At 52.2% G+C, this 17,871-nt stretch overlaps 1 protein-coding gene across 6 annotated transcripts in view; it reads left to right on the plus strand.

The window, feature by feature from the left end:
- The window catches only part of LOC105478849 (synaptosome associated protein 47), a 52,086-nt gene that overhangs the window by 9,492 nt on the left and 24,723 nt on the right, over positions 1-17,871 (plus strand). For 5 of the 6 annotated variants that reach the window (XM_024792043.2, XM_024792046.2, XM_011736554.3 and 2 more), the window contains exon 2: positions 9,410-9,951. In XM_024792043.2, the coding sequence (XP_024647811.2) occupies positions 9,455-9,951 (497 nt within the window). In that variant the 5' untranslated portion in view covers positions 9,410-9,454. Of the gene's footprint in view, positions 1-245; positions 313-9,409; positions 9,952-17,871 lie in introns of all 6 variants that reach the window. The other variant, XM_024792045.2, reaches the window with a different exon arrangement.

Genomic DNA, 17,871 nt, shown 5'->3' on the forward strand with positions numbered 1-17,871 from the left:
CAGGGAGGAGCAGAAGAGGGAGGATCAAGGTCTGAGGAGTTGGAGGGAGGACTAGGAGGAAAGTGAGTTTTGGGAGTCTGAGTCCAGGTAAAGGTGGGTTATGGGGGCAGGGACAGGAGGTGGAGAGTTGTTTTGGGGATTGTGTGATTCAATGTGTGCTATGGTCCCTTCCTGGTCAGCCCCATTGTGACTTGTGTGGTCACGGTATGCAATCGTTTATTGGTTTTTTTTTTTTCTTACACTAGAGAATCAGAATGTCTGGAGAAGTTACAGTGCGGAGAAAGAATCACCTCCAGTTCCATCCAGAGACGAGTGGGTTTTTTTGCTTTGTTTGTTTGTTTGGTTGGTTTTTGAGACGGCATCTTACTCTGTCGCCCAGGCTGGAGTGCAATGGCACGATTTTGGCTCACTGCAACCTCCACCTTCCAGGTTCAAGTGATTCTCCTGCCTCAGCCTCCTGAGTAGCGGGGATTACAGGCGCGTACCACCATGCCCGGCTAATTTTTGTATTTTTAGTAGAGACAGGTTTCACCATGTTGGTCAGGCTGGTCTCGAACTGCTGACCTTGTGATCTTCCCGACTTGGCCTCCCAAAGTGCTGGGATTACAGGCATGAGCCACCACGCCTGACTGAGATGACCGGTTTTTATTTCCTGGTGCAGAGCCGGCTTTTCCACGTTCCTTCACATTCATTCATTCCTTCATTCTCGCTCTCTGCTCTTCTGTCCCCCCAGTCCTTGCCTATACGTTCACGCGCATGTGCACACACACACACATACACAGAGTCTCTTTCTCCATCGTGTATGATATACATACGTAAACTTTTGCTGCTTTTAGCCTTTTGTTTTTTACTTGACAATATGCTGTAGCATCTTGCCACATATTGACCTCAATATTGACAATTAAATTGACCTTAATCGACCTTGGTCCCTGGTCCGCAGGGTGCCCCCTGGGGTCAGTGTCACTGCTGTATACACAGGAGGCCTGGAGTGTTATCAGCTCTCATGGAACTGGAACACAGGCTTGTGTCACCCAGAGCCCCCTAGGTCAGCCCTGGGATCGCTTGGGAATGGCAAGAAATCCACATTCTTGGGCCCCACACAGTACTCCATTAGGTTGTTTTTATTGTTTTTGTTTTAAGACAGGGTCTTCCATTGTCACTCAGGCTGGAGTGCAGTAGTACAATCTTGGCTCACTGCAACTTCTGCCTTCTGGGCCGAAGTGATCCTCCTACCTCAGCCTCCTAGAGTGCTGAGATTACAGGTGTGAGCCATTGTGCCTGGCCAGGAGGGGTTTCAAGTCAGCACTTGGGAGAAAATGCAGTACGCTTTGTGCCGAATGTGTGCTCCTCTGTCACTGTGTTGAATGCAAACAGCTCCAATGAGCGTATCTGCACCTTATGGCTAGAGTTGGGAACCTCTGAGGGAGTGGAAAGAGGGTCTGGGGAGGAGGGGAGGGGAGCCTGGAAAGATTGGCTGCACCCTACCGCCCCGGTGGGCACACACAGCCACCACTGTTCTCTCTGAGCTTCTTGGTCGCGAGTTAGTGGAAAGTGTGCAAGATGTTTGTTCTGTGACTGTGGAAATTAACTAAAAATAGGTTGTTTACTGGATACTGAGCCTCACTCAGGGAATCCTTGAGTGATGGAAATGCTGAAAGAGACCCATTGTACAGATTGTCCTGCGTACTGAGCCATCCCTGTGCTGCAGACTTCCTCCTCAAGAGCGTCACTTGTGTGGGTTGGCTGCAGACACCTTTGGGCCCCTGGCCATGACCTCCCTCGAGGATTCAGCTGTGTGTTCTCAGGGTCAGCATGGGTCTCCAGGCCCATACCTGCACTGGAGGAGGCAGGTTGCAGATTGCAGCAGGCAGGGACACCGTGAGGGCTCCAGGACTTAGCCTAATTGCAGAACTGTGTGGTACAGGAGGGCATTGGCACAGCCCTGTTTCCATGTGGTGTGGTTGTGGTCGACTCAGCACAAATTCACTGGGTGCCTATGGTGTACAGCGGGCCTTGCGGCCCTCCCATGACAGTTGCCTTCTCTAGTGTGACAGTCATGAAAATAGCAGCTCTCTTGAGTTTTGCTTGGGCCGTGGTTGGTGACAGTGCCTTAGGAAGGTGAGGAAGCCCTCTGAACAAAGACCTGAGGAGTGGAGCCACCAATGAGACTTCCTGGCATGGAAAGGCTGCTGGGAGCAGAGGGCAGGGGGAGGCCAGGGCGGGGAGGCCACACGTCCCGCAGAGCCCAGGAGGCTGTGGTGAGGAACTTGGATCCCATTCCAAGTACACAGGGAAGGGCTTTGGGCAGAGAAGTGACATATTCTAATTCTGTTCAATGACTGTCTCATTGACTGCTGGAGGGGGAGTGGGTGATGGGGACAGCATGAGGTCAGGAGGTTGCCTGAGAGGTTGTCCAGGTGTGGAGAGAGGGAGGACTGCCTTGGATGGTAGAACTGTGGAAAGTAACTAAAAGTAGATTGTTTCCTGGATATTGAGTATCACTCAGGGGTCACACATATGATGGAAAGACTGAAAGAGAACCATTGTACAGATTGTAGTGTGTGATGAGTGAGTCCCTGTGACTACGACTCCTTCCCCAAGTGTGTTGCTTGTGCTGGTTGGCCCAGACAATACCTGTGCCAGGTCAGTGGCGTGGTCTTGGGGTGGAAGGCGGGGACACAGCTGCCAGGACATGCTCATGGCATGTTTGTGAGGGGGAGGAAGAGAGGAGTCAGAAGTCCTGGGCCGGTGGTGCCTTTACTGAAAGAGGAACCGACTCTGGTGCTGCTACACTGGGGTGCCCATTAGGGGTGGGAGGAGATGCCCAGCAGGTGATAGGGGAGGAGCTGAAGGAGGGGCTGTGAAGTTGGGGTACCCATTAGGGGTGGGGGCAAATGCCCAGTGGGTGATAGGGGAGGGACTGTGAAGTTGGGGTGCCTGTTAGGGTCGGGGACAGATGCCCAGCGGGTGATAGGGGAGGGCCTGTGAAGTTGGATTGCCCGTTGGGGTTGGGGCAGATCAGCGAGTGATCAGAGGTCCAAGTTTGAAGCGTGAGGGAGTCTGGCTGGAGTGGGTGTTTGGGAGGTAGCGGCTTGTGGGTGATGTTGAGTTTCTGGCCTGTGTTGTCTCACCTGGAAAAAGAGGGTGCAAGAAGGAGAGGTTGTGCCCTGTGCAGTCAGGTACATGAGGAGGCCAAGGCTAAGGAGAGTGGATGCAGGCGCTCATGGAGGTAGGGTTGGAGACCTGGAGAGGGTAGTGGCCAGGGAACCAGAGTTCAGTGACTCTCAGCAAGGCCCCTCGGCTCAGGGACCAGGTCCAGCTACCAGGTTTTTGTAAGTGAGGTCCCGTGGGGCAGCACACCCTGTGTTGGTGTCTTGTGTGTGGCCACTTTCATTCCACCCCAGCAGAGCTGTGTAGTTGTGATGGAGACCATGCATGGTCCTTCACGGAGAGTGCAGTGCCTGGCATGGGAGGGCCGGAGAGGTCTTGGGGCTGAGAGAGAGAGGGTGGGATCAGGGCCCCAGGAGGAGGGTCTGGCGTTGGAGGTGAACAGGGACCATGTTCTCCCCTGGCCTCTGTGTGGGGCCAGGCGTGTCGTCGGGTAGGGGAATGGCTGGCCAGCGTGGGGGTCGTGTCCAAGATTGGGCTGCTTCTGATGTTCCGTGGGGTGTCCTCACTTCTGTCCTTGCACTGCATCTCCATTGGCTAAGGTTTTCTGGGAATGAAGCCCTGGAAACCTGCAATTGGAAAAGCATGGCTACAAGTTTCTCTTCTGGCTTCTTCCTGGGTTGTTGTCAAACTTGAATACTTTCCTTGTATTTATTGTTTAAAATGTGGTAATGAGAAGAGCCTTGGTTGTTCATGTCCTAGTTGTTTGGTCTTTTTACCTTCTTTCTTTTTTTTCTTTTTTTAAAGAGATGGAATTTCACTCTATTGCCCAGGCTGGAGTGCAGTGGTACAATCACGACTCACCGCAGCCTGGACCTCCCAGGCTCAAGTGATCCTCCTACCTCAGCCTCCTGAGTAGCTGGGACCACAGGTGCACACCAGCATGCCCAGCTTTCTTTTTGAATTTGAAACATTTTAGAGCTGGTGACCTTAGGTCTTCTGGTTATTTTAACAGTGGGTAAACAGGTCCAGAAGGTGAGGTGATGTTTCCAGAGCTGTAAACTGTGCTGCAATACCAGTAACAGGATTTCTCCAGGAAGTTTGTGCATAATTTCCCTCCACACTCCTGGAATACCTCCCAACCATGCCTGCTTAGCAGTGGTTAGCACACGTTCACTGTCCATGCCGTGTCTAGCTCTCTGTATGGAGGTGGTGGTGGTGAGGTGTGGTCCCTCCCCTCGAAGGCCAGGTATGGCTGAGGTCTGGGCAGCCTCTTCAGCCAGGAGCACAGGCACAGCAACTCCAGGGCTAAGCAGGGAGGGCCACGGCCCCTCCTTGGGTACTGGCTTGCCTGACTTTGAGGACCATGACTGAGTTGGTATAGTTTATCCTCCTCCTAATTCTGAGAAGCAGACATCTTTGTGTACTCATAGTCCAGAACCTGCTGGGTGGCCCTGCAGCTGCTGTGGCAGGACAGCATCATGGGTCCTGTGTGTGGCCTGCCGGGCCCTTGCCATGGCCCTGGTGGGGAACAGGTGGCCCTGGAGGGGGCAGGTGCTGTGTATGGCCCACTGGGCCCTTGCTGTGACCCGGGGGGTGCTGGGGTGTAGCTACGTTGGCCATGGTACTGAAGGTCTTGGCGCCCTCTTCTGTGTCTCCTGAGGGGCCATGTGGGGTGCTCAGGTGAGTGTTCCCCTGTTGCAGAAGCAGGTGCAGTGAGATACCTGCTGCCTAGGGCTCCCTCTGGTCTCCACCTGGTGGTGACAGATGGTATCGCCTAGGAAGAGCAGCTCTGGCCCACCCGTGGATCTGCTTGGCCTTGGTATGTGCCAGACACTGGTGTGCCAGGTCCTTGGTGTGTGCTGTGAGCCCACCTGTCAGGCCCTCCCCAGAGGAAGAGGCCAGTCTTAAATCTCCCAGAGCCTTCCTGGGCAGGGAGAGTGAGAGGTGCTTTGTGTGTGTTGATGTTGGGATTCCCTGCAGTCTGGCTGAGACAGGTTCTCACAAGGTCTCCCGTGGGCTTCGGTCTCCCGTGGGCTGCAGCCTCCCTGAGCCCTGGCTCTCCTCTGTGACTGGGTGCTGTGGTCACTGCTGGCCTTGGCCTGTTGCTATCCCTGCGTTGCGTGTTCCTCGAGAGTGCAGAAGCCTCCCCTTCCCGGCAGTCCCAGTCCTTGCAGCGTCTTCCAGAAGGTTCTCTGGCACCTGCTCCCTTCACTGCTCAGTGGCAGTCAGAGGCCGTGTCATCATTGCGGGCCTTTGAATGTCTCTATCTGTCTGCTCCCCTGGACCTCCCTTGGTGCCTGGACTGTGTCCTGTGCCTCCTTAAGAGCTGTTTTCTTGGAGTTGGGAGACATGGTCAGCCAAGGTGCCCTGGGTTCTTCGAGCTTTCATCATGATAAGCTGCCTACAGGGTCCCTCAAACCCTGACATTTTTGTTATTTCTAAGTCTCGTATCTTATTTTGTGTTGATAATAGAATTCTGTTACTTAATATAGCAGCTTCCTTTTTGGCTTCTCCTAATTTCAGGTATAGTCAACCCTCAGTACCTGTGGTTTGGTCCCAGGACTTCCTGCAGATGCCCAAGTCCCTGGGGTGAAGTGGCATGGTATCACGTGTCTCCTCTGCACATTCTGCCGTCAGCCTTATGCCATCTCTGTCACTTACAAGCCTGCCATGGTGGCATACTGTGGGGGTAGTTGGTGCTGTGTTGCTTAGGGAATAAAGATAGGAAAAACAGTCCATGCATGTTCAGTGCAGGGACAGCTCTTTTTCTGAGTATTTTTTGACCTGTGGGTTGCTGAATACACGGATGTGGAGCCCAAGGATGTGGCGGGCTGGCTGTACTGGTGATTAGTGATTAGTTCACACGACCGATGAGAGCTGGCGATCTGTACTAATGTACAGAGTGGACACTGACAGCTGATTGGCATGTATGCGTGTCTGGGAAATTCAGTCCTGACCTTTCTACAGAGATATAAGAGGAGTACTGGGAGATATTTGTGGAACACTTGAGCCACATCAGTGTAGAAGTTAGATTCATTGTGCTATGAAGGAGTTGGGTCATTTCACTTTAATGTGACACCTTACTTTTGTATATATTGAGCACATTGTGAGTGAAGTTTCTTCCTCCTCTCTTCCCCTTCTCCCTCTCTCCCCCTTCTCCCTCTCTCCCCCTCTTCTCCTTCCTCCTCATCCTTCTGTGTGTGAGTTTTTGTGGTTAGGTGTTGTCTGTGGCCAGCTCTGTTCAGATACTAAAAACAGAGAGACCAATGGCAGATCCTGGGTGTGGCAACGCCCTGGCAGTCATGAAACGGGTGGATTCAAGACAATGGCAGGCTCTAGGCACTTCTGCCTGCCAGGCCAAGCCAGTGCTTGTGGGTGCTCCTGGGAGCTCACAGGGATAGTCCTGCCTCAGGGAGTGGCTATGCTGTGCCGAGCACCTGAGAGTGCCCTGCCTGACCTCATGAGGCTGTGGGGCCACACAACTGTCAGCCCTGCTCAGGGATAGGGGCAGGAGGGAGGGGCTTACTCACTTGCCTGAGCCCGCAGACTCGGGTGGAGCTGGTTGCCCTGACTCTGCACCTGTGTTGCTGGTGAGAGGAAGCGTGCCAGGATCTGTGTGGCCTGTGCTCTTCTCCCTGGGCTTTTGCGTGAGGCAGTGGTTTCAAATGCTCTTGGAATTGTAGCACCCAGCTGAAATTAGTTCTGGTACCCCCGTCATGCATGCGTTTATTAATTTTAATGTGATTTTCTGTTGTTTATTATAAACATCCAGTAAGCCTTTTATTGAACCATTATGTACAGAAATACCAACGAATCAAAACAGAGCCTGCAAAATCACAAGTGCACCCAGGGCACCGGGTGGACAGAAGCAGCCCCATAGAGGCCCCTGCAGGGCCTTCCCCTCTCCCCAGGTGCAGCCATCTTCCTGACCTCCTAATGTTGAACTTTTCACATGCTTACTTTCCCAATGAAATAAAATTTGTACAAAGTCTTGACGTCCCCGAATAGAAACATCTTAGGGTGTTGTGAGCTGAGAGTGGGTGTGTGGCGTTTGCTGCCTAAATATTTACTGGCATCAGAGAGCAGTCTGGTGTGAAGGACCCACACCCTGGAGCAGAGTGGCCTTGCAGATGTCATACGCATCACCCAGGGGCTGCAGTGGGTCTGAGATGGCTTCCACCTTCCTGTAGGGGGCCCCAGCCTTCATGGTCTCGGCCGTCTCGGCACAGTGGGCTTCCTGTCTGCCTGGATCCCAGGTGGATGCTACACACGTGGTAGATCTGCGTCCCTGCTGGAGAGCCCCGGGTTCAGGAAATCCCTCATGCTATAATGGGCATGTCCGCAAGGCAAGCCTGCTTACTTCTGCCCGCAGAGGAGACGGCATCCTTAGTACCCAACTCGCATCCTCTCTCTGGCCAAGAGGGAGAAACCAGTCGCGGCCCCAGGCTGCTTGCCACAGGCATTCTGGAAAACAGTCTGGGCCGAAGCTGCCATGGACACACAGGGATGTAAGGAGAGCTGCATCCCATCCACATCCACCCAGTCTCGTCCTGTCTAGGCTTCCAGCAGGATTTCTCATTGATTAGCCTGATTGGGACCGAATCTGTCTGGTCACAGGGCATTCAGCCAAGGCCACCCCCTCAGCCATGTCCCAGGGGCCCAGCTGCACAGACATCTTAAAGCCCCAAACATCCATTCCATTCACTCAGTGATGGGTTGTTGCTGAGGAGGGTAATGAATGAAATGGGGCCCTTCTCCCTCACAACTTCCAACCAGATGAGCAGGCAGCACTCTCCATGTACTGAGTGCCATGCCCTGGAGGGAGGGCGGATGTGGGAGAAGCTGGGTGGGGGCTCTGCCTGTGGCCACATGGGCAAGCTGTGGACTGGGGAGACTAGCCAGGCAGCCACCACAGTCCAGCCACACCTCCTTCCCTGCAGTGGTTGTGCACCCTGTGGTCTGCGTGTGATAGCATATTGTGTGTTCTCAGATGGCTGCGTCCTCATATATCCTATAGTTAGGGTCCCATTTGATGCAATCTCTTCAAATGCAGTTGTGGCTTTTCAGTGTGTCTTATCTAGTCTTGTGTTGGGGACATGGTGTCTAGTGCAGCAGTTGCATGAAAGACCTGGCTCTTGAGAGTGTAAACTGTATGAGCTGCAGGAACCAGGGACCAGATCAGGGTAGGTGGTGCCCAGCAGGGCATTTGGCACACAGTGGGACTCATGAATGTGCTGCCAGAAAGTGGAGGACCCCACAGCCTCTAGCCGTGCCGTGGAAAGCCCACACTTTTTGATGTCTGGGGGAATTACACTGGCTGGCTGTCCTGTTTGTATAAGTAAAGTCATGTTACAGTGAAATTCTGTGAGAGAAGTGGGAGAAATGCCACTCTACCCTTGGACCCCTCTCTGCTGTCAGAACCTTGGCTAGGCATCGCCGGCCTGGCTCTGACCCTGGCAGAGTCCTGCACTAGTGCCTGGATCTCGCACAAGGCCCTCGTATTAACTTGCACAAGGCCCTTAACCTTACATTATCTGTACGATGAGAGAGTTGGGCTGCATGTTCCATGAGGGTTCGTTCAAATCTATCATCCAAGACTTTCCAAACTGTACTGATAAATGTAGATGTGAAAACATGATAGGACACCTTCATTGCTTGCAGCTATGTAAAACTACATACATACAATAAGTTAGTACACGTACGTGTTACTACTCAGTTCTGTAGAACGCTGTAAGGTTAGCTGGGATTATGAGAAGGGAAAACACTTGTCTGCAGGATTATTTTCTCTATGCAATGAAGTTGATAAATGGAAGTTTCTGAAGGGGAATGTGCGTCTAAAGGGAACATCACGGCCAAAAGACAGTGCTCCTTGGAACGGTCTGAGAGTACATCCTGGGACTGAGGTCTAAGGCCCAGGGCCCTGGCGAAGTCTCCAGTGATGTCCTCCTCAAGTCTCGTCCAGCAGTGGACACTGATCCAAGCAGTGTGGCTTTGCTGGGTGCAGGGACGTAGAGTGTGGTGAGGGAAATGACAGTATGAACCCTCTGCCTGGGGGATGGGCATGAGTCTGGGACTCAGGGGTCCTGGTTCCAAACCAGCCCTCCTGCTCTGGCTGCTCCTCCTTCACCTGCCGAGAGGATACAAGGGCTTTGTCCTGCAGCCATAGGTGGATAGAGAGTCAGCCATGTGCTGCAGCCTGTGTGAGCCCAGAGCTGCAGGGGAGGTGGCATCCTTTCATGGTTGCTTGTGTCTCCAGTCCACGGGTGATGGCACAGTGTTACTGTCTCTTCTCCTTCAGAGGCAGAAGAGGCCTGGACCTTGGCGCAGACAGACCCAGGAACAGATGAGCAGGGACATCTGCATCCACGCCTGGCCATGCACCTACTACCTGGAGCCCGAGAGGCGATGGGTTGCTGGACAACTGTCCTTAACGTTGCCGTCACTCAGGTTCATGACTGACAGCACTGGAGAGATTCTGGTCAGCTTCCCCCTCTCCAGCATAGTTGAGATCAAAAAGGAGACTTCTCATTTTATCTTCAGCTCCATCACCATCCTGGAGAAGGGCCATGCCAAGCACTGGTTCAGCTCCCTGCGGCCAAGTCGAAATGTGGTCTTCAGCATCATTGAGCATTTCTGGAGGGAGCTGCTGCTGTCTCAGCCTGGAGCTGTGGCAGACGTGTCTGGCCCCAGGACCCGGGGCAAGGAGCTGACGGGACTCATGGCCGGATCCCAGAAACGCCTGGAGGACACGGCGAGGGTCCTGCACCACCAGGGCCAGCAGCTGGACAGCGTCATGAGAGGCCTGGACAAGATGGAGTCAGACCTAGAGGTGGCGGACAGGTGGGCTTGCTGTGTACACTTTGCAGGGCACACACAGAGTAAGATGCACGTGTGCGGACGCTCATTGTGCCAGGCACCGTTCCAGGCCACTGCACCATATTTGCCCACATCCAGCATTCTGGGATCATGGCTGTGCACCTACTGTACATGCTTAGTGGGTACACACAGTAAGATCCAGCACTCGGAGACCGAGGCTGTGAATACACTGTGCGCTCTGCTGGAAACACACAGTGAGATCTGAGTGAGTGCTGGCTCACTGGGTGCCTGGCACCACTGCTCTCCACTGCACCATGCTGAGTCCACACCCAGCAAGCAGAGACTGTGCTGTGACCTCCTGTATACACTCCTGTTTCTGGCTTCTATGTGGTGATGGGGATAGGCCCTGGCCTCTCAGGTCACAGAGGGTGGAGTGAGGGCTATCTTGATGATGGCCTCTGTTAGTGAGGTGTCCCCTGTCAGTGTCTGTGGCTCCTATGTGGTAATGGGGATGGGCCCTGGCCTCTGAGGTCACAGAGGGTGGATTGAGGTCTGTCTTGGTGACAGTCTCTGTGAGTGAGGTGTCTCCTGTCAGCGTCTGCCATTTGTTCATGAGCTATGTTCTCCTGTTATGTTTCTTAGTATGAAAATCCTAGTGTATGTCCAGAAAATTTCTTCAGTTTGTTTAAGAATGCTTTTCTTTTTCCAAGTCCCATTTTTGCTTTCTGAGTCCTGCTGTCTTCTGTTTGGGTACTCATTTCTTATTTGGCTTTCTTTTAGTGTTGCTATTCTAGTGTATGTTTCTGGTTTTTATCTTCCTACCATTTTTCATTTGTACTTGTAATTTCTTAGAACTCTTTCGTGTTCCTCCAGTTTCCTGGAAAAACCTTTGGGTCTTACATCATGGCCTGAGCATCTTCTCTGTTTGGATATTATTAATAGTCTTGTTTTGCTTATGGTTTCTGGGTTTTCAAGGTGCTTGTTTATTGCCTGTCTTTTTTGTCGCGGTCATTTTTCCTGAGATGGTGTGTGTGGGGCTGATGGAGGTATCAGCCCCGGCCCCTTTACTGGGACCCTCAGTTCCTCGTCCTGGGGTCTCCTGTCTGGAGCATGAGTCTTGGAGGGCTGCTTTCTGGCTCAGGTAGAAGGTTCACTCCCTCTGCCCTCAGGTTCCGTCCAGTCCCTCTTCTGGGACCCAGGGGTGCCCACTTGGGTGGGTCCATCTGGGAGCCGAGGGTCTCCCAGTGCAGTGCCACATGGACTTCTGCCTGCGTGTTCCTGGTTCTTCCTGCCCGTGCTGGGAGGGTGCTGGTACTCCTTCCTCGTCACCCCATGGGGCTCTGGCATCCTAATTGCGTCATCTCTCAGCATCCCACTGCTGGCATACTGTCCACTTTCCTGGATTTGCCAGTCTGCCCCCTTTTCAGTGTCAGGGTGCCACTGGGTTTGTCTGTTTCCTTTGTCTTTGGAGAAGTGTGTGTTGAGTTTGCCATCCTCTATTGCTCTCTGCCCCTTTTTTAAGGACACGTCTTTGAGAGCACGTGTGTATGTGCACGCACGCGCGTCTGTGTGTGTCTGTGTGTGTCTGTGTGTTGTTTGTGTGTTTGTGTCTGTGTGTGTCATCTGTGTGTGTGTGTTTCAGTACACATAGCTCAGGTTTTTAAATGCTTTCAATTATTTTTATTACTTCTTGAAAAGTCGTTTTGAAGCGTGTTGTTTCTCGTTTTGTGATTATTTGGAGGAAAGTGAGAACTTCCTCCCAGCACCCACAGCTGCAGTGGGCAGAACCTCTGTGTCCCTGGAACCCCGCCTCAGCATTGGCCACTGTCCTTCAGCCCTAAGGTAGGGTCGTATTGGTGCATCAGTATAGCATGCGGGTTAGTTGGACTGAGGTCACATCTTCTACTTGACTAAGAGGAGATCCTTTCAGTCAAAGCTTTGCTGGCACAAGACTGGAGCCGGAAGATGACAGAGCCCCCGACAGTCCCAGCTCCTCTGTGTAGCTGGCAGGTGTGTGTTCTACCCTGGCCAGAGTCTGCAGGGGGCCAGCAGCTGGAGCCCCAGGGACAGTCATAGGCCCAAGGCCATGACTCTGTTGCTCAGTTCAGTTCTTGTTCTTTTAAGGTCTTCAGCAGGTTGCATGGGGCCTGCCCACATTACAGGCCCAGCTGCTTTCCTGGGAGTCCACCAATTTCTATTTAATCTCATGGACACACACACCATCACAGACACGTGCAGAGTAGTGCTTGACGACTGGGCCTCGTGGCCCTGCTCTGTGGACACTAATGTGACCATCCCGGCCTCCTGGTGAGGTCCCTGCCCTGGTGAGCTGGGACCAGCCCTCTGCCCTCCAGCCCGTGGGATTCTGGAGCCCTCCCCATGGTGCCTCCACTCTGGCTCCTCCCTGCCCTGACTCGCTGCTGCGGGGTGTCCCAGGGCTGGACCCTGAGAGTGTCTGCAGGGGGAGGTCCGGGGATACTCGCAGAAGACTGAGCCCTGGCCATAGTTGAGGATGCTGTGGTCCTGGAGCGGAGGCTGTGGGCGCACAGTGTGGCTTTCCCTGCTTCCTGGGGTGTCGTCCTCCTCCCAGTCACACACAAAACAAATGCCATGGAGAAGGAGCATCTTTTTCTGTGCCCAGCCGAGTTTCCACGTGGCCACCTGGCATCCGTGCTAGCGTGTGTGCGCCCAGAGACTGTGTAGAGGGAGATTGGGAGGAGGCTGCCAAGGCAAGCGACCTGCAGTCCTGCCGGGCTGACAACCTCAGTCCTCCTGCCTGGCGGGAAAGAGCTCTGAGCGCCAGCGCTAAGAACGAACCAGACACGAATGCAGGCAGGCACAGGGCCTCACTCTGACGTGCTCCTTGGCACATGAGAATGGGGGTGCCGAGGATCAGCTGAGAGCGCGCCTGGCCGGCAACGGGGCCTGTGGTGGCCAGGATGGGTGGTGGGACAGGTGGTGGGGCTGACGCAGGGTGGCGGGCTACTCCTGGGAGACAGCTGCTGAGCAGGAGAGAGACATGGTGGCGCAGGCCGACGCAGGTGAACATAGGACGGCCTGTCCCATGAGAGTGGGAGACACGGGGCAGGCTCTTCACCTCACAATCAAGGCCACAGTGGTCAGGGAGCACTAAAGGGGCCCAGGTGCTGGGTCAGATGCTGGTGCTGTGGGTGGAACTCTTGTTTCTCTGGCTCAGCCCGTCTTTGGGTAACCCACTGCATTTCCAGAAGGGACAGGCCCATCGCTTGGTGCCCGGCTCATTTCCCCAGGCCCACAGGCAGGGCTCCCAGCCTCCAGGACATGCAAGAAACAGAGCAGACACAAGCAAGACAAATCTGACACAGGATTTTGAAAAGCAGGTCAGAAACAATGTGAAAGGTTGGGGCCAATTATATAAAGACTTTGTTTTTAAGTATAATTAATTTTTGCAGCTTTATTGAGGTATTGCTGAGAAAACCTGTGTATGTTTCAGGCATGTGGCTTGGTGCTGCGATGTTTGTACCCACTGTGAAGTCGCCACCACAGTCATGCCCATGAGCACAGCTCTCACCTCACATGCCTGTCATTTTGTTCCCTTTTTCTTTTTTTCCTTGAGAGTGTTGAGAACACCTAAGATCTGTGTTCTTGGCAGATTTCAAGTGTATTATTAGTATGGAGAGCTGCAGCTACCATGTCATTACTGCCCAGAGCTTGTTCATCCTGTAACCAAAGGTGGCCCTTGGCCACCCTCTCCCAGCTTCTCCACCCGCCCCACATCTGCCCTTCTCTCTGCTTCTGCGAGTTTGGCTTCTTGAGGTCCCACATGCGTCATGCAGGGTTTGTCTCTGTGTCTGGCGCCTTTCACTCAGCGTAATGTGCTCCATGTCTGTCCATCTTGGTGAAATGGCAGGATTTCCTTCTTTTTTATGGCTGAATAAAATTCCATGGCGTATAGACACTATATTTTTGTACCCGAACTCAGGTCTCGGCCACTCATTGCTTGAAAGCAAAACCCAAGAGATGAGCTTTGGTGAAAGGAAAGTTAGCTTTATTAAGGAAGCCAGCAACCTCTGGGTGGTAGACTCGTTTTCAAAGACCACCTCCCTGAGTTGTGACTACAGATCAGGGGTTTTTAAGGGAAATTAGGGGAAATGATTAAAGCATCCTTGTGAAACCTGCAAAGTCTCAGATGGGCAGTCAATCCTTGCTTTCTTGGTCAATGCTTTGTGGCCTTCTGCAGGCACCATCAGCCTGTTCTTATCAGGCTGATCAGCCCGTTCCCAGAGCTGTTGGTTCCCAGAGCTGTTGAGTCCCAGAGTGAGTTGTTGGTTCCCAGAGTTGTTGGTTGGTGTATTTTCTTTTATTTCTGTTGAAGGTCCTGTTTTCCCAAGGCATTTTTAATAATCTACAGACTCAAGCAAAGCAATAATTAAATTCAGGTAAACAAGCTTTTCTCTTAAGTTGGAGTCAGTACTGTTCCATTTTCTCAATCCATTCGTCTGTGGATGGACATGTGGTTTCCATGCCTTGGCTATAGTGAAGCACGATGCAGTGAACATGGGAGTGCCGGTGTCACTTTGAGATACTGGTTTTATTTCCTTTGGCTATTGTGGAGGCCAAAGCAACTCTATCTTGGATGCTAATCGGCTTTGTTAACATCTGATTAACCCCAATTCTGGGGATGCCTCTTAAGATTTCTACCTCACTTATTGTTCCTTGTGTAAGGGCAGGTACTTACCACATACCCTGCCCTTGGGCAGGTTCATATGGGATTCTTTTCCTGCGGGGTCTGTCCTACACATATGCCCCCTGTGGTGCAGAAGCCCTGGGTCTGGGGGCCATGGTGTGGGATCCACTGCCTCATCTCACCGCTGCCCAAGACACAGACCTGCCTTCCTGTCCATAAGTCGCTGTTAGATGCTTCCTTCTAAGAAACGGGGTCTGTCATCTTTCTGCAGCCTCTCAGCTTCCTCACGTCGCAGGCAGTTTTACACAGGCCTGCCCACCATGGAACAGGTGTAAACCCACAAGCAGGATTGCGGAATCATGGTGGTTCTGAAAAGGAAAGGTTCCCTTGTCCCCCTCACAGGGCATTCGACAGGGGGAGTGGCTGGCTTCTTCAGTGCCCTGCTGCCCAGACCTCTAGGGGAGCATACAGATGGGCAGGCTGTGGGTCTCCAACCCCATGATAGCATCTAGGGGTGGATGTTTACAGCTCCTGGAGCCCCAGTGGGTGTGTGCTACCATGTGCTCTTTTAGTTTAGCCATCTGTAGGTGGCTTGTGTTAACCAGCTCAATTAGATCCTCTATCCTGTTGCAAGGATAAAGGGCTTTCTGTATCCTGGGATTCTTGCCTTGGTGTACCAGAAGAATGAGATTGCACGTCGGCTTGGAAAATAAGTGCAAGGTTTTATTGAGTGGAAGTAGCTCTCAGCAGATGAGGAAGCCCAAAGGGAGATGGTTTTCCCCTGGAGTTGGGCCACTCAGTGGCCTGGGCTCTCCTCCAACTGCCCCAGCCAAACTCTACATCATTCTGCCCGTTGGTGGCCTGCAGCTGTGCTGATGCCTGTTGGTGCATTCCTGTCAACATCCAGCCACCCTTGTGTCCCTCTGCTGATGTGCTCCTCTTGATGTCTGGCCACCTGTGTGTCTGCCTGCTAGGGTCTCAGGGTGTTTATAGGCACAGGATGGGGGTGTGGCAGGCCAGGGTGGTCTTGGGAAATGCATTTGGGCAGGAAAACAAAAATGCCTGCCTGTCTGTCCGTGAGGATGGAGCCCTAGTCAGGGACCATGCCCTCCTCTACCCAGCATTTCCCTACCCCTCTTCCATATCATTTAAAGGGACCACGCCCTCCCCTTTCCAGCACTTCCAAAACTGTTCCTTGTTAATTTTTTGAGGAGCCTCCATGCTTTTTTCCGAAGTGGCTGGATATAGAGATTTTTAAAGTGTGTGCACCCATGTCATTATGCGCTTGGCAGGTCACCTCACAGCACTGTGATCAGAGCTGGTGGCCTGCCCTGCTCCTTCAGGAGGCACAGGAGCATTGTAGGCCTTTGAGGGGAACACTGAGGAAATGAGGGGGTCACAGGAAATTGAGAGGACTAAAACCAGAACCTGTAAGAGGGAATCAAAAGTATTTTGCCTGGAGAGGAAAGCTGATCAAGACTGCCTAACATAACTGATGGCTGTCACTTGAGACCTTTTTCTTTAGAAAGCTAAACTAGGTCCTTTAGTTGTATAAACTAAAAGTAAAATCCTAAGCACCCCAGCTGACTGAATGGATCCCCTCTTGTCCAAGGGGATTCCAAAGTAATTCTGAAAAACTAGTTCAGACCATGAAAAGAAGGAGGGGGTCAGACATGCCTCATTATGCCCTCCTCCTCCTGCAGGTTGGAATAGGAAACACTTGCCATCAGTCATCTCTCAGTGCAGCCACCTATAAGACCTAATCTCCGTAACAACCTTGGCCTCCCCCTATCTCCAGCCCAGACACTCCTTTCAGTTGATTCCAGATTTTTATTTATTTTACTTTTTGAGACAGGGTCTTACTCTGTCACTTGGGCTGGAGTGCAGTGGCGCAATCACAGCTCACTCCAGCCTCCAACTCCTGGGCTTAAGTGAGCCTCCCACCTCAGCCTCCCACGTAGCTGGACCACAGACATGCATTACCACGTCTGGCCAGTTTTCTTTTCTTTGTTTTCTTTTTTCTTTTATTTGAGACGGAGTCTTGCTCTGTCACCCAGTCAGGAGTGCAGTGGCGTGATCTCGGTTCTCTGCAATATCTGCCTTCCAGGTTCAAGCAATTCTCCCACCTCAGCCTCCTAAGTAGCTGGGATAACAGACACACACCACCATGCCCAGCTAATTTTTGAATTTTTGATAGAGACAGGGTTTTGCCGTGTTGGCCGGGCTGGTCTCAAACTCCTGGGCCTCAAGTAATCCACCTCAGCCTCCTGAAGTGCTGGGATTACAGGTGTGAGCCACCGTACCCAGCCTAGTTTTTAAATTTTTTTGTAGAGATGGAGTCTCACTTTGTGCCCATGCTGGGATTCCAGGTTTTTAGATAATAACTCTTAACTAAAGGCGACAGGAATGCACCGACAGGCACCGGCTCACCTGCAGGCCACCAACTGGCAGAACGACATGGAGTTTGTCTAGGACAATTGGAGGAGAACCTGGGCCACTGAGTGGCCCAACACCAGGGGAAAACCATCTTTTAACCAATTGCCAATCAGAAAATCTTTGAATCTGCCTGTGACTTGTAAGCCTCTGCTTTGAGTTGTCCCGTCTTTCCAGACTGAACCAATGCATTGATTGATGTCTTATGTCCCACTAAAACATATAAACCCAAGCTGTAACCCAACTACCTTGGGCACATGTTCACAGGACTCCTGAGGCTGTGTCACTGGTCATGGTCCTCACATTTGGCTCAGAATAAATCTCTTAAAATATATTACGGAGTGTGGGTTTTTTGTTTTTGTTTTGTTTTGTTTTTTATCAACAGTGGTAAAATAATAGGAAAGAAAATTTGGCTTAATAAAAGCAACATTTCTGACTATATACAGTTGTTGAAAGCCTAGTAAGTTATCACATGAGTAGTGCGTCTCTCATCTCTGTTGGATTGTGTAACGTGACTCACATTGGACACTGGCCCAGAGGACCTTCAGTCCCCTTTCAGTTTTGAGATTCCTAGGTATGAGTATGATTTTTCTTCTTCTTTTTCAATATCAGTTTCCTTTAAGATCTTAATTTGCAAATTAGTCACCTTTAAGAATATCCCAGCCGGGCGCGGTGACTCACACTTGTAATCCCAGCACTTTGGGAGGCCGAGGTGGGCAGATCACGAAGTCAGGAGATCGAGACCATCCTGGCTAACATGGTGAAACCCCGTCTCTACTAAAAATACAAAAAAATTAGCCAGGCATGGTGGTGGGTGCCCGTAGTCCCAGCTACTCGGGAGGCTG

This window comes from Macaca nemestrina, chromosome 1 (genome assembly GCF_043159975.1).
Source record: "Macaca nemestrina isolate mMacNem1 chromosome 1, mMacNem.hap1, whole genome shotgun sequence".
Taxonomy (NCBI): domain Eukaryota; kingdom Metazoa; phylum Chordata; class Mammalia; order Primates; family Cercopithecidae; genus Macaca; species Macaca nemestrina.